This window comes from Sorghum bicolor, chromosome 5 (genome assembly GCF_000003195.3).
Source record: "Sorghum bicolor cultivar BTx623 chromosome 5, Sorghum_bicolor_NCBIv3, whole genome shotgun sequence".
Classification (NCBI taxonomy): Eukaryota; Viridiplantae; Streptophyta; class Magnoliopsida; order Poales; family Poaceae; genus Sorghum; species Sorghum bicolor.
The window spans coordinates 54,746,073-54,762,435 of NC_012874.2; the positions used below are offsets into that span (position 1 = coordinate 54,746,073).

The following is a 16,363-nucleotide window of genomic DNA, read 5'->3' on the forward strand; positions in this document are numbered from 1 at the left end:
TTTTACAGACTTAACATGGTTCACAATGAGGTCTTTTATTTTAGAAACTAAATAATTTGTCACGTCTATTGAAACCCTTGAAATGAATTTGGCATGTTTTGGTGACTTAAAATAAGTGGCTTTGTCAAATGATCTGTTGACTCCGCATGGAGATCTTTTTTATTTCTGACTTGCACTTGAGTTGTGCTGCACCAAACTGATTAGATTATGGGAAAATTTAGTTAGAAGTTGCTTATCATCTTAGAAAAATCAAGTTAATTTATTGTTTCTTGGGGTCACCCATATGCTTTGTCCTTGTTTTAAACACATTCTATGTGCCAATCAACTGTATTTATTACCCTATGGGCATCAACTACATTTAATGCTATGTTTTTACATTTTCAATATATAGGTTATGTTGTGTATTTAATATTTTTTGTTGTTTTTTATGCGGATATATGTTTTTTCACATCAGTTTTCATGCAAAGAATGTTGTGCATTTGATGGTATTTACATAAATATTTTGCTTGTTTGATGAACATGAATTGGATTGATTGCTGTTAGACACCATCAAGATGGCAATAGTTAAGCTTATTGTCCAGGCAGTATTTATGTCATGAATGTATTAGACAAATCTTATTATATACTTATTTTACTAGGTTTTTCTTCTGAGTTGACCTTTTCACTTACAAATAGTCATGTGTTGTTAGAACACATTTTAATAGTAATTGTGTTCGAATGGTATGTGCATGCCAAGGTGCAACATTGTGTTCTTTAGCATAATTTGATGTCACAACAATATATGCTGTTCTTTATGACTTCGCTACCAAAAGGTGGTGAGTATGTGTGGTCCACTTTGACTGTATATAATTATAAAATGTGCTGATTGTGTAATTCACTTTGATTTGTTTTTTAATACTGTCTTCCTCGACTATTGCAATACACATTTTGTTCCTCGACTGAATTATCTATGATGAGGTTAACTTGAGTTCCACTGCTCTAGATGAGGCATAATGCATGAAAGCCGAGATCTAGAACCTTAACTGTATGAAGCTCAATGCTGTAGAAACTGGCTCACATACAAATCCTATAGAACAGGAGGTGAGCTCATGCATGGTAGAAGTAGTGGAGCAGCAACAAATACTTGAGCAACCATCCGAAGCACCACAAGCTCATAAAAAACATCACCATGAGAAATTCTAGATTTGTTTATCAGACATGGGTTGGATCCTTTGAAATTAGTGTTGTATAACATACCTTGTGTCCTGAAGTAGTTATGGATATTTTTGAAAGTTACATTAAGTTAGTCCAACAATAACTACAATAGAAACAATTTTTGCTTGCTCAAAAACAATTTTTAGATACATACGTCATGCATGCTCTGCTATGATAGAGACACTAAACTGATCATATTATTGTTGTGGCAAGTTGGTTACCTAAAGATAGGAAAATTAAAGCTCCAATTCTCGTGACTTGTCAGTGCTGTGCTTGTTCCAGGTTAAACAAAGGTGAACGATCATTGAAATGCAGCTTACATGTTCTGGAAACGACGTTGCTGGTTCCTGCTATAAAAAAAAGAATCAAGTGAAATTTCTCATCACGCAAGTACCAAAACAAACTGCCTAGCGAAATGCCTGCCCAACCGGGTTGCGTCCTAGCGAAAAGCCTCAAAGGTGGCACCGTACCACTCCGTGAGACTTTATAATTTAGAAAACAAGTTATGATTTTATAATTTTTCACAATTTTATAACGAGATTGTTCCATTCATATTGGTTGCATAATTTATTTCGTTTAGGTCTCGAATAGGTTTTGTTCACTTTCAAAAAATAAATCTTTCACATTTTGTTTCAAAAACTAGTTTTCAAAATGAGTTGTCATTTAATTTTCAAAGGTATGTAAAATTATAATTTATCTATATATCAATGGTTTGTTTCAGAAAAGGGCTTAATTTTGCAACGTAATTTTAATATACATTTTACAAAGTTTAAGTGATGTTGAAATTTATGTTTCAAAAGGTTAAAAAATAATTCATTTTTAATAGAAATCTTCTAAGGCCTGGTTTAGTTCCAAAAACTTTAAAGATTTCCGTCACATCGAATCTTTGTACGCATGCATGAAACATTAAATATATACGAAAATAATAACTAATTGCATAGTTTGTCTGTAATTTGGGAGATGAATCTTTTGAGCCTAATTAACAATAATTAGACAATAGTTATTAAATACAAACGACAACACTACAAGTAGCCAAAGCCAAAAATTTTAGCGAAGTAAACAAGGACTAAATAGAACCGGGTGCTAAAGGTTGTGTTCGCGTGCAATTAATAAAACACATAACTTCTAATGATCCGTTTAACATGAGCCTTAAAAAATTATTAAATGAAATTGGCTAAATAAACACAGTTAATTAAATCAAACAAAACCACGACAAAAAGGAACCAAACTTCACTTGACCTGACGCAAAAAAAAAAAAAGAACTTCCTGAACAAAGGAGAATCAATCTATCTATTCTACTCTTTATTTGACATCTTCACAGTAGACTCGAAGTATATCTTGATGGCCCAAGCTGGTTTTCTGAATCAATCTATCTTGATGACGCATAGGTACGTACGTACAGGCCACGGCATTGTGGACATGCATGGCTGCTAGATCTCAATGCAAGAGAAGAGTCGGGAGATTGGCGACCATGGCTTTCGCACTGGCAGTGGCAGCTCCCATGGGTACCCTGGCCCGGCGTACTTGTTTCTCTCATGTCCACGGTCGACCTCCATGGTCTCGAGCACGACGGAGAAGAGCCACGTCTTCTCCCGTGGCGTCAAGAGCACGTACGTGTCGTGCGCATCCACAATAACAGCCTCACCCTGGAAATAGCCGTCCTCGCGGCCCGGCAGCTCGCCGGTGGCCTCCCGCAGCCGCACCAGACGCTCCACCACCCACTTGTCATCACCGCCATGGATCCGAGTGTAGACCTTGAGGAGGTCGTTGTCAATCACGCGGACGACGTGCATCACGCCGTCGCCGCCGCCGATGACCCGGAAGCTGCATCTTCCGTGCGATCCGAGCGTGGCCTCCGGGAGCACGGCCGTCGAGAACCCCGCGGTGTCCTCGTCGAGAACGAGCGCCACGCCGGCGGTGCCTTCGATGCCCCAGTAGAGGGAGCCGCACGCACGGCCGGCCAAGTAGAAGGACTCGATCGTGCTGGGAACGTCGATCCCCTGGACGCCCCAGGCCCTCTTCACGATGTGCCAGTCGCTTCCAATGGAGAAGACGCTGCTCCTCCATGCGCCCTTCACCTCGCGCTCCATGGAAAACACGGAGGAGACGCTACTCCTGGAGAACATGCAGGCCACTGGCACGCCATGGCCGGAGCTGAAGCAGTGCGGCCGGAGCAGCGCGGCCATGACTTTGAAGTTGGACAAGCTGATGTCGATGCCGCCGCCGCAAAATCGTCTGGTTTTGTCGCCATGGAGCAAGAACAGGCCCAGGCACTTGTGCCCTTTGAGGTCGTCTTCAGGACTGCAGGGGACCTCCTTGTATTGCCGTGTCATCGGCTCGCACACGACGAGTCCTGGGTTCGCACCCTTGGCGGCGTCGAAGATGTTGGGGAGCTTGACGCCGCGGTAGAGGAGTAGGAGGCTGCCACGGCTGTCCGCGATCTCCCAGCCACCGCCATCGGTGCCGCTGGGGAGAAAATCGAGGGGAAATTGGCTGCCGTCGTTGCTGGCAGTCGATTGCGATGGGACGAAGACGTGATTATTGCTACTACCTTCCTGCGACGATCCATAGTTAGGGTCGACGGTGTGGTAGTAGCCTGCGATCGGCTTTGGTGCCGGCTGGGTAGTTTTAGATGCCATCTGCTTTGGTTGCCTTGAGCCGCCAGGCCTTCTCCTGGGGTTACAAACGAGATTATCGGCATGCAACTTTGACAAAAATATATAGGTCGGAAGGATGGACGTGTGGTATATATAGATTAGTTAGTTATTAGATCTACGAAAACTTAGGACGCGAGAACAGTTTTGGTCCGACTAGGCCTGCTTAAAGCTGAGCAACAGGCCGGCCCGGCCCGGTCTGACACGAGCCCGTGCTAGGCACGGCCCAATAGGGCACGGGCCCATATGGCCCATGTGCCACCAGGCCATCGTGCCTGCCTGACAGCCCAGACATGATACGTGGGCCAATTTTCGGGCCGGGCCGACCCAAAAGGCACGAGGCCCAATAGTCCTTCGGGTCGGCCTATGGCCCGCTATATGAAAAATACTAAATTTAATACAAAATTCAACAAAGCATAAGTAAATCACATTCAAGTCATAGACATTAATACTTCATAATTCACATAACACAATATACTCACAGATCATATTTCACTTCCAAAAGTCATAAGTTTCACAAGTCACAGGACTTGATACTTCAAGTTTCACAAGTTCTCATACCGGGCCGACACCGCGCCTGCTGTTAAAAGCAGGCCAGGTCATGCCGCCCGACGGGCCGAGGTGTCAGCCCAAGCACGGCCCGCTACGTGATTCGGGCCGACACAGGCACGGTTGGGATCGGCTCGGGCTGGGCCAAATCACCGTGCTTTGGGCCATGCCTTTGGGCCACAGGCTTGCATGCTCAAATTTAGGCCCGCTCGCCCCTCACATCCACGTCCCGCATCTCCCTCGCGTGCTTTTTTTCTATGCACTTGTGTCGCCGCCACACATTGTTGCAAATGCCATGCACTATGTATATCTACTCATGTGGAGTTCAACAAAATTAGATTTTTTATTGAGTAAATTACATCGGCCGGTCCTTAAAGTATTATGTGGTTTTTATCTAGGTCCCCAAACTATGAAATCGCTCGTCTGACTCTCTAATGTATTTAGGTGATCTCATCTAGGTCCCCAAACTACGAAATCGTACGTCTGACTCCCTAATGTATTTAAGTGATCTCATATAGGTCCAAAATACACATAAGGAGGGTTAGAAAGCTAACATGATCATCCACATGGATATGATTTAAGCACATGATCCCTGATTTAAGTCCACAGGTGCAGCCGTTGGCTCGTCCCTGCTCACCATCACAGCGCCCACGGCATACGATCTGGTCATGTAGACGGCAATGACGGCTAGTCACACGAGTGAGCATAACACCAGATAACCGCAAACCAAGCCCCTCTTCTCCCATATCTACCTTACCCCGCTCGGTAGTGTAACCGGCCGCCATTGCTGCCTATATGACCAGGTCGTATGCTACGGGCGCTGTGAGGTGAGTAGGGACGAGCCAGCGGCCGCACACGTGGGCTTAAATCAGGGGTCATGTGCTTAAATCATATCAATGTGGATGACCATGTCAGTTTCTAACCCTCATTATGTATATTTTGGATCTATATGAGATTACTTAAATACATTAGGGAGTCAGACGTGTGATTTCGTAGTTTGGGGACCTAGATGAGATCGCTTAAATACATTAGGGAGTCAGACGTGCGATTTTGTAGTTTGAGGACCTAGATGAAAACTACGTAATACTTTAAGGACCGGCCGTGTAATTTACTCTTTTTTATTTTATCATTTTTCTATGATTTACTATGATTTTTTTAAATATTCAGCTAAAATAAAAAAAAAGACAAAACCATAGTCACTATAGCAAAACCATGTTTACTAGAGCAAAACCATTATAAAAAACCGCCTAAAGGGGTTATTTGAATAGTTTTGGAAAGTTCAGGGGGTAAAACGTCTGATTTCAAAGTTTGGGGTTAAGTAGTCTACCACCATAGTTTGGGGGTGAAGTAGACTTTTTTTCATGATGTTCGAATAAACTTGCATAGAAGCCCCTATAGAAAAAAAAACAAAAAGACCCTTTTTTGACAATAAAAATAAAAAGACTGTAGCCGTCGTGCACACAAACACTTCCAAGAACTCCACCATTGGCCATCGCCGTCAACAAGAGCTCCCAAAGCAGCCCAAATTGATCTAGAAGACCCCCATCACATAGGAGCTTTGAAATGAGCCGCAATAGACACCCTTCACCATGGATGGGCTGATGTCATCGCTTAATAGACATGAGCCAGGGATGCGCCTGAGCTCCTTATATCATTTATTCAAGCTTCGCATCAAATACCTAATCTATGGTCGATCTTTCTGCAACGCACTGTCGCTGCATCCTTGATGTAGTGCACCGTCGACACCGCTACCTCCCCGTCCACTATACAAAAAAGGATTTTACGAGGCAGTGCTCAAACATTAAATGAGGTGGTCATACAATCCAATCTCCTCATAAAATGCCTAGGGAATTTCAGAGGTGGAAGTTTTTATTTACGGAGGTGATCAAGTTTGCCTGCCTCCTAAAATCAATTTACGGAGCCAGTCAATTGATCTACGGATCCAAACGTCTTAAGACAACCGCCTCAAAAAATCCTCCATTTTTGGAGGTGGTCCTCTTAAGACGTCTATCTACATAAATCCATTTTTTGGGGGTGAGCATTTTTCTCTCAAAAAATTGGCCCATGGCCCAAACAAGCCCAAAAGGCCCAGTAGCACAGTCACATATAAAACAAACATTTAGGGTTTTGTCTCTCACATCTCTCTCCACCCTTGCATAGTATGCACAGTCATGGTGCTGCCTCCCTCTCTCCCTCAAATCTCTCACTCTCCTCTCCCTCACCTCTCTCTGTCACGAAAGGGTGGCCTTGCGAGCAAAGCGGGACGACCTCATAGGCCCGGCGCAGCGATGCGTCCTCCCATAGTTGGTGGATCCACGGGTCGTGGCCTAGATCCGGCTTCCTCTCCTCTCCCATGGTGGACTCCAGCGGTAGCGGGATCCCTCTCCTCTCCCACGGCAGGATCCGACGATGGTAGTTGCTGATCCCACATCTCTCCCATGGTAGGATCTGGCAGTGCAAGGCTCCCTCCCCTCTCCTAGGGCTAGATTTGGTAGTGGCAAGCAACCTCACCTCACCCATAGCTAGATCCGCACAATGACAGGCTCCGTCCCCTCTCCCACGACACCATATGGACATCCTCTCCTTCGAGCTCCTCTTAGCGCACGCGTGTAGCAGCCAAATGCGGTGACAGATCGAGCTCCCCCATTTAGACTGAGCTCCTCGGTGGTGGGTTGACCTCCCTGATGGCAGCGCGCGTCCCGATCGAGGTCCCTTGTGGTAATGGTAGCGTGCAACCTAGATCTAGGCCTGGGTAGCGGGCTTTTTTCTTTTTGTTTTGTTTTTTAATTTACTTTCAGAGGTGGCAAAGCAACCGCCTCCAATAAGATCGAGCTGTTTAGTGGCGGATTGAGCTCCGTGACGGTGGCACGTCTGGATCGAGCTCCCCTATGGTGGTGGTGGTGCGCAGCTCAGATCGAGGCCTAGGCCCAGTTTGGGTTGCGGGTATTTTTTTTGCTTTTTAATTTATTTTCAGATGAGGGCAAAGCAATCGCCTCCGTTAATCTACATTATTCAGGTCCTTTTGACGGAGGCGATTGCGTTGCCCGCCTTTAAAAAGCCAAAACACCTGCCTCCAATGCTAGACTGTAGAAACTTCTCTACATATGAGTTGACAAAGCCGAACTCCACCTCTATACACTCATCGAAAGCACCCAAGCAACGCACCGCTGAGACATGGAAGAGCATAAGAGGACCATATTCCTTGATGCTCCCGGCGCCAGCTTGACGCCGTCCATGAAAACCTAAACCTAGATTTACTAGGACCCCCACCACCGACTACCAAGAGGCTTGCATTCTCCACCACCTCAGCAATAATCCCCCCTTAGGCCATTGGTGGTGACGACCCCACTACGAATGAACTTGTGTTAGTAACTACTTTTTATTTTGAACCCTCCCCATTTGTTTATTCTGGATCCGAAGGATTTTTCCATAGCAAATACTCATCGTATTAAAATTTACCCAGGCTCTAAAGTCTTCGTGGATCTGCTAATGAAGTGATGTACACATATACGGTTGCGGCTCTAAAGTCTTCGTGGGTCCGCTAATGAAGTGATGTACACAGTTGCTCTACACAGCTGGCTGCGCCTTGGAGCAGTTCTACTGCACGTTGACGTCGCCCACAGCCCACGTCGAGCACCTCCCGCGCTCACGTCCTGCTCCTCTCAGTTTTACTGCTACATGTAGGTCTTGTTTACTTTCAAAAATTTTTGCAAAATATGAATAGTAACACTTTCGTTTTGACAAATATTGTTTAATTATGGACTAACTAGGCTCAAAAGATTCATCTCGTCAATTTCGACCAAACTATGCAATTAGTTTTTATTTTTATCTATATTTATTCGTGCATACGTCTAAAGATTCGATATGACGAGAAATCTAAAAAAATTTTGCAAAATTTTTGGATAACTAAACAAGGCCGTAGTATATGTTAACCACAATGCAGATGAATAGCACGTTCATTGTAGTTGGCTCCTTTCCTGTTTCATATCCGTCCAATTTGCACCCTTAGCTTAAGCTAGCATGATTGAGAGGTCCGACATGATTCACCCATCATTGTCAACTCCAAATCCCCATAGGAGATGGAATCTTATCACGGTAACACAACAGCTACTAATAACACAACAAGGCCGTCTCCCTGGAGACAAGCAACTCGCCAAACACAGCGCGCGACACCCATAGAACAAGGCTTTTTGGAGCACCTTTTCTTTCAGAAAACTATTTCAGAGTTGGCGTGAAGTAATACAAGGCCATGATGTCATGTCATCAACCCTTCTCCCCACAAACGCACACCCTTTTCCGCCGGGTTCACCGGGGCCGTACAGCAGCTCCCTCCTCGCCAACGGCACGGACGACGACGACATGGAAATCAGAAAAGCAGCGCTCGAGTGGTCTCCGGCACGGGGAAATGACGTTGCCGGCCGGAACGGGGCGTCAGAGGCAGGCAGGCACGGCCACATCAAGGTCGCATCCGTCAGCTGCCTGTCTAGCTACTACTCCACGCCGGCGTACCCAAAAAAAAGAAAAAAAAAACAGAGAGACAGACGAGTGTGACACCATGATGGACATGGTTTTCTGCTACGGGATCGACGAGTGATGAAGTGTCTTTACAGGACGGTGGACGGGACGGGGGAGGCACACGCAAAACAAGGCAGGCGCGCGCGACGCATGATGAGCAGTCATCCCTCATCGGCATGGTGGTGGATCCCTAGGCCACGCAGTCGAGACCCAGGCAGCCCATCCACAGGCTCCTCCTCGTCACCCGTTTCTGCATTAGAAAAAAAAAAGACACAACAACTTCTTATTGACAGTAGCAGTACTAGATTCCATTGTTCTGACTCTGAATCTGAACCACTGATGCGGCAAGGACGTACTAGCTGCTACTCCATAACTAGGGATAGTACTCAAAATGTTAATCATACTTGCTCCATCTCTGAATGTTAATCATGCCACCTCCATTCTAAAACGAATTCAATTCAAAATGCATTTCTTTTTTAACATATCTACAACTTAACAAAATATATTTAGGTAAAACAAAGAAACATTTAAAATTGATATGTTTGTAAAACTAGTATATCATATAACAAATCTAATGATATTTATCTAATCTCATAAACATTAATCCATTTATATGCAGTTTGTATAACTCAACATACTGTAACCTAGTAGTACTATGCTCAAATTGCATTCTTTTTTAGATGAAGTTTTCTTTTACTAGAAAAATATTAACTTATATAAACATTGGACTTGAAGCTTGTACCAATAGCCTTGTATTCAAATTATATATTAAGGACTTTAAGCTTGTGGGCAGTAGACTTGTATTCAAAGTGCTTCGATCTGCGATGATGTCGATTCTTCTTTAGCAACTCATTGACAATTTTATCAATGGTCAAAGTCTATTATGTTCAGTTTTATCATGACTAAAATACGAAGGGAGCGTGTGTGTTTAGCCAAAATCTATTAGTATACTTTAACTTCTCCATGATCAGTTATCTGTGCAGTAGCCAAATTAACTCTGGGCTGGAGTGAAAATGAGAGGGGCGGGGTCTACTAACCCTGGGCTCATGGCAGAGCATGTCGGGCGGGATGTGGTAGAGGTCCTGGTCCATGGCCTTCACCACCGCCGCGGCCGCCCCTACCCGCCGGCATGCCTTGCTGTAGGCGTGGGCCACCGGGCTCTGCTGCTGCTGCTGCTGCTTCCCCTGCTTCTTCACCGCGCCACCGTGCCCCACTGCCACCACATGCTGCTGCCGCTGCTTCTCGTCCTCGTCCTCGTCCTCGTCCTCCAGCTCAAGTGTGCCACTACTTTCCCTCCACTTCACCACCTTAGGATATAATATGAGCAACGCAACAATGATATTGCATAGTACAAGTAACATTAAGCTTTTATTTCCACTATCATAACGGCTCATCAAGAGAGTCAAGACAAGTGTTTTCAGCAGCAGCAACAACAACAACAGAATCTATATGTATGGCCATGTTAATAAGCAGGTCCCGGGCAGCTGCAGGCAGCCCTCAGCTCGTGGCAACTATATACAGTAAACAACAAGTACTAGTGGACTAATGATTGTATATATAGTAGCATAGTGATAGTAACTAGAAGTAGATATACTAGTTAACAATTTATTTTTGAAACAAACTACTAGTTAACATCAAATAGTAATGTGTGTAGCATCAGGCTTGAGCTATATTTCAAAAATAAATAAATTAAAATGTAGTCGTGTCACCTTGTTGGCTGCAGGCTTGGGCGGCGACGGCGGTGGTATCGCCATGACGAGTCGTCCGGCCTGCATGGCGGAGTCGAAGTACTGGGTGACCGGCCAGTCGCCGGCGCCGACGTAGGCGTAGTTCCACTCCCCAAACGCCGGGATGCGCTGCCGCCTCGCCGTCGCCTTCTTCTGCAACAACTCACACCACAAATAACCAAAGAGAAGAAGAAGGCAGGCACTGAAGATAGCTACTACACGCCGGGCGTCGAACAGAGCGGTGATCTAGCAGGAGTCATCAGTTACCTTCATGGCTGCCCGCTGCCGGCCAGCTGAGCTCCAAGCGTAGTCGTAGGAGTGTGTGAATGAACTGTGTGTGAGCCCAAGTGTGTCAGGGGGGAGGGAGGTTGAAGGGCGAGGCGTGCATATATATAGAGCTCCAGGGCTTGGGAGAGCTACTAGTATGTACAGTAGTAGTCAAGAGTGGTATGGAGCTAGGTAGTGGTCCGTCCATGCCGGCCGGAGATGCATGGCCGGGGTTAGGTGGTTGCAGTGGCAGCAGGATGGGCTGGATCAGTCGTGCAGAGTGCGTGCCATGCCATGGATGGAACTCCACTGTGGAGAGAAGCAGGCATGCAGGCAGCAGCAACCGGGGCCGGGCGGGCCGGGCCCCCGCCGTGGTCGGAAGAGGAAGAGCGGAAGTCAGCAGTGGGCACCTGTGCGTCCTGTCCTGCGGTGCGGCCATTATGTGGGAGCCAGCCAGCGACTGTTGTGGCGTGCGTGCGTAGCGCAGGCTGCTGACCGCAGCGCGTGCCAGGCCGTGCGTAGGTACGGTCAGTGTGAGCAGTGTGAGGTCTTGTTGGAGAGGAAAGCCTCGAAAGGGCGTGGGCGTGGCCGCGGGTCACCAGTCACCAGTGGTCACTCTGCACACTGCACACATGTCTTGGATCGGTCGAAGCTCGATCCAGAACATGAGCAGGCCAAGGCCTTGTTTAGTTCTGAAAAGTGAAAACTTTTCGGAACTATAGCAATTTCGTTTGTTTATGACAAATATTATCCAATTATGGACTAACTAGGATTAAAAGATTCGTCTCGTGATTTCCAGCTAAACTGTGTAATTAGTTTTTGTTTTCGTCTATATTTAATGTTTCATGCATGTGCCACAAGATTCGATGTGACGGGGAATCTTGAAAATTTTTTGGTTTTCAGGGTGAACTGGCCTTGTTTAGTTCACAAAATTTTTGGTTTTCGGCTACTGTAGCACTTTCATTTTTATTTGACAAACATTGTCCAATCACGGAGTAACTAGGCTCAAAAGATTCATCTCACAAATTACAGATAAACTGTATAATTAGTTTTTATTTTCGTTTATATCTAATGCTCCATGTATACGACCAAAGATTCAATGTGACGGGGAATGTTGAAAATTTTTGCGAACTAAACAAGGCCCTGGAGGTGAACGGCACTGGCTGCCCGGCGCAGGCTGTTTCCTCTTTTGGTTGCTTGCTTGGTCCTTGCTCCTTGGTGGCTTCGTACCGGCAGTCATGGCGCCCATTTTATTACTTTTTCACACACGGGTGATTTCACCGTGCGCAAAATGGACGTGAAATCAAAATGGATGGGGGAAACAATTCAAGAGTTGTTAAGAAAACTCCATCACGAGAATCTCGTACAAACCAAAGTCTAGGTCTTGTTTAGTTTCTAAAAAAATTTGCAAAAAAATTTAGATTTCCCATCACATCGAATCTTATGGCGCATGTATAGATTATTAAACATAGATAAAAATAATAACTAATTGTACAGTTCATTTGTAATTTGCGAGACGAATCTTTTGAGCTTAGTTAGTCCATGATTGAATAATATTTATCAAATATAAACGGAAGTGCTGCGATATTTATTTTGCAAAACTTTTTGAATTTACGACTGCTTTTCTACACAACACCAACACATCCTTGTTCACACACACAAAACATGTCATCATGTACCTACGCTATCGAGTGCGATAGACAGGACACATCACGAGAAGAGCCTTGCCGTCCAGCGTGCAATACACATGATAGGTCAGCGCAAGCTCTCTTGAGACTCAAGCATTGTTTAGTTAAAAAAAAATTTGTAAAAATTTTCAGATTCTCTGTCACATTAAGGCCGTGTTTAGTTCGTGAAGAAAAAACAAATCATGACACTGTAGCACTTTCGTTTGTTTGTGGTAATTTTTGTCCAACCATGGACTAACTAGCCTCGAAAGATTCATCTCGTAAATTTCGACCAAACTGTGCAATTAGTTTTTATTTTCATCTATAATTAATACTCCATGGATGCGTCTAAAGATTCGGTGTGACGAGGAATCTTGAAAAATTTTGGGTTTTGGAATGGAAGTAAACAAGGCTGAATCTTACTATATATGAATGAGGTATTAAATATAGATAAAAGAAATAATTAATTATATACTGTAATTTGCGAGACGAATCTTTTGATCCTAGTTAGTCTATTTATCAAATATAAACGAAAGTGCTACAGTGTCCATTTTGCAAAAAAATAGATCTAAACAAGGCCTCAAAACCAATAGTCTATGGGCAACCCTTGCCAGCCTAACCACTCAAGGGTTACATTATTGTTGAAGCAACATAGTAGGATTTAGAGATAAAAACACATTGCAAAATAAAATATAGTAGATTGGTATATCAAAATGTATGTTATTTGCAAAAAAACATTGTCAATCGGCTGTCACCCTCTAGTTCTCTACATATTTATAGTTTGGGTGGTTTTTCCATGTGAGAGTCAATCTTCAATTTATATGGCCAAATAAAAATCCTCATTATAAAATTCGATTGTGTTGTGAAATCAAAGTCAAAATCAATGTAAAATAGCTTTAAAAGGTGACCAAATCAATAAGAAGAAGTAGTAAATAGTAAATAGTAAATTACACTAACGGCCCCTAAACTATTATGTAATTCTCATTGAAGTCCCCAAACTATGAGATTTCATATCTAGGTCCCTAAACTATTTAAGTATCTCATCGAAGTCCAAAACATAAGTAGTGAGACTAAATGCCTATTTTGACCATCAATGTTGCACCATAAATGAGACTAAACAACAACATAAGTAGTGATTTATGTTTATAATTCACCTATTTCCACTTTTTGTTGGAGATAATTTCTATGCAGGAATTATAGCAAAATTTATACAAAATGGTGAAAAAACATGCACATAGAAGGCAAGTGGACGTGGCGGGGGTCTAGGCCCACTTGGTGGGGTGGGCTGACCCCACCTAGCCACCACCAGGCTCCCCATGGCCCCTGCCATGTCATCCTCCCCAAGCACAAGAAACACACCTCCAAGCCTTCTCCACCATTGATCTCAAGTCAGTTCATCATCAACATCACATGGTGACATGACTACAGAACCAACATGACAAGCATCTAAAAGCACCACACTCACGCATGACATGTGGGCCAAGCTTATAGAAGAGAGAGGGAGGTCCCACCTATCATAGGGGACCGGCCGGTGCCCCCCTAGCGCCACCCGGTGCCTCTCTTCCCTCTCCACTGCCCTTGCATGCCTTCATGCTAAGAAGCACATGTCTAAATGCTCTCCACCCTCGGTTTATATGACGATTTGATCCAATGGTGGAGGATGGAAGGCACACGGATTGATGATGTGGCACTGGAGTAGCCCCTACTCCACCAAATAGGACCCCTCACCCTCACTTGTAACACACACCTTGGTGGAAACACCACACATGGAAGAGATGTAGCTCTCTCTACTCTCTAGATATAGCTCTCATTGTAGTAGCTAGTCTTGGTGGGAACTCTGGAGCAGTCTTTGGGCTTTATAAGTACTTCATTTATTTTAGTTATTATACTTACTGTACGAGTATTATTTCAAGTCTTTTATCATTAGTATTTTGTCTTGTGCTATTAGTACTATCCTTATGCTATTATTATTGGTCTTGTGCTAGTAGTATTATTCTTGTGTGCTCTAGTTATGCTTTGGTTATGCTTATATTACTGTGATAAGTGGGCTCTCGATAGCATGAGTTGTTCATCACTAGTTGATGGTTCAGTCTTTATGTGAGGCTAGGGTAGTATCAAATAGTGTAAGAGTGGTGCTTATACTATGGGGTACTTTGCAATGTGGCTAGGCCTCTAGATAGATCGGGGTAGTTGGCAAGTGGTGACAACCCTGTCATCTTATGTATTCCCCCACGTTAGGTCTAGTTCATAAATCGTAGGGCTCATTGTGCTTTGTGTCCAATCAACTCTCTGGGTGAGTTTGGGGCAGGTTCACCTCGAAGTGTTATTGCATCCTGCATTGCATTATCTTGGTCTATTTGTATAGCCATAGTCATTAGCTAGGCTAGTACTTGAATAGAAGTAATTTAAGATTAGTGTGTTATTTTTAGTATTGTCTGTCTATATAGTCATGTTCACAATTTATCTTTCCATGATTGATCATTGAGTGCCACCCATTTTAGTGTATGTCACTTACCCCACTTTAGTCTAGTCGGTATAGCTAGTTGGTAGATTCATGATAGTTAACTATCACTGTCTTTAACCCTTGCTTCCTAGTGGTAAAACATAAATAATGATACCCCAGAATACTATTAGTGAAATGCTACAATGATATATTCTGTGTGATTGCGGAATTCTCTACTTGAGCATAAGAAATATCACGAGCATTTCTAGCACCATTGCTAGGCAATACAAAATCTAGTAGTGATGCTAAGAAATGTCAACAAGCATTTCTGGTGCCATTGCCAAGGAAGCAATTGGCGTAAAGACTGTGATTTTGTGGGATTATTTTTTGTCCTATTGAGTGTGGAATAGATAGGGCAACATCATCCATTCGACCTTCTAAGTTATCATTATCAACCCAGGGTGCCAGGTCATTCATGGATCATCAACACCATCACCCTTCCATCTCAAAGGTATGCACATATATACATTTCTAAACATGTGCAGATGGAGGAAAGGTTACCGTCGGGAGGAGAAGACTTCATCATATGTGACGAAGAAAAGGCGTTGCATTGCTCACAAACTCCATCTCAAGTCACCGTGAGTAACGTGTCTTAGCAGTTAGCACACACTTGATGACAAAGTCTACCAACGCGTCCCCTATCCAACCATATTGGCGGATGCATAATCTGTATTCCTTACATACTTGGTGCTTGTGGGAAAAATATCATATAGGAAAAGCATATTGACTAAGTTGTTGTGGGAAAAATATCATATAGTGAATGGTCACCTCCGTTTCGTGCCCAACGCCTTTGTGGGCCAGTGGCCGGGGCCAAGAGACCCCCAGCGACTGTGGTCGAACAAGCTCTTGGGTGAAAACCCTGCCCGATTGCTTTGGGCCGGCGGTGATGGCACAACTACATCGTCCACCTTCTTGAAGGCATCATCAAAATATTGGTTCATTGCACAGGTCCTTGGGGGCCATTTGGGGATGAAAGTCCTTGAACCTTTTTTGACGTTGTTGGCGTCCGCAGATGTCATGCCCTCCTTGGAGGCTTTGTTGTTGGCCACTCCTTGTTGAAGCCACTTCGTGCTCGTGTTGTGCCTACCTACGCTTCAGCTTTCTCCTCGCTTGGGTCTGTCCACCTCGAATGTTGGTGTCGCTGCAGTGGCTACTTGGCCGCTAGCGGATACATCTTCTTCGCAGCGGCTACGTGGTCGCTGGCGGATGCGGTTGTTTTCCTCTTTGCAACGACTAGTCGTTGTGGATGGATGGATGGTTGTTGAGTTCTTCACAAAGGCTATCTAG

The 16,363-nt window shown here is 44.3% G+C and overlaps 2 protein-coding genes across 3 annotated transcripts; both read right to left on the reverse strand.

Annotated features, from left to right (window-relative positions):
• Positions 2,227 to 3,963, reverse strand: LOC8083111. The gene has a single exon (XM_002450749.2). The coding sequence runs from the start codon at positions 3,831 to 3,833 to the stop codon at positions 2,625 to 2,627; it is 1,209 nt and encodes a 402-aa protein (XP_002450794.1). The 5' UTR covers positions 3,834 to 3,963; the 3' UTR covers positions 2,227 to 2,624.
• Positions 8,461 to 11,156, reverse strand: LOC8055026. Of its 2 annotated transcripts, none has more exons than XM_021461788.1 (4): positions 10,907 to 11,156; positions 10,622 to 10,792; positions 9,950 to 10,210; positions 8,461 to 9,162 (listed from the first exon to the last, which is right to left on the reverse strand). In XM_021461788.1, exons 1-4 carry the CDS (start codon positions 10,910 to 10,912, stop codon positions 9,103 to 9,105), a joined length of 498 nt encoding a protein of 165 aa, XP_021317463.1. In that variant the 5' UTR covers positions 10,913 to 11,156; the 3' UTR covers positions 8,461 to 9,102. The 2 variants fall into 2 exon arrangements, with proteins under 2 accessions (XP_021317463.1, XP_002450795.2); XM_002450750.2 differs by having other exon boundaries at positions 9,950 to 10,219.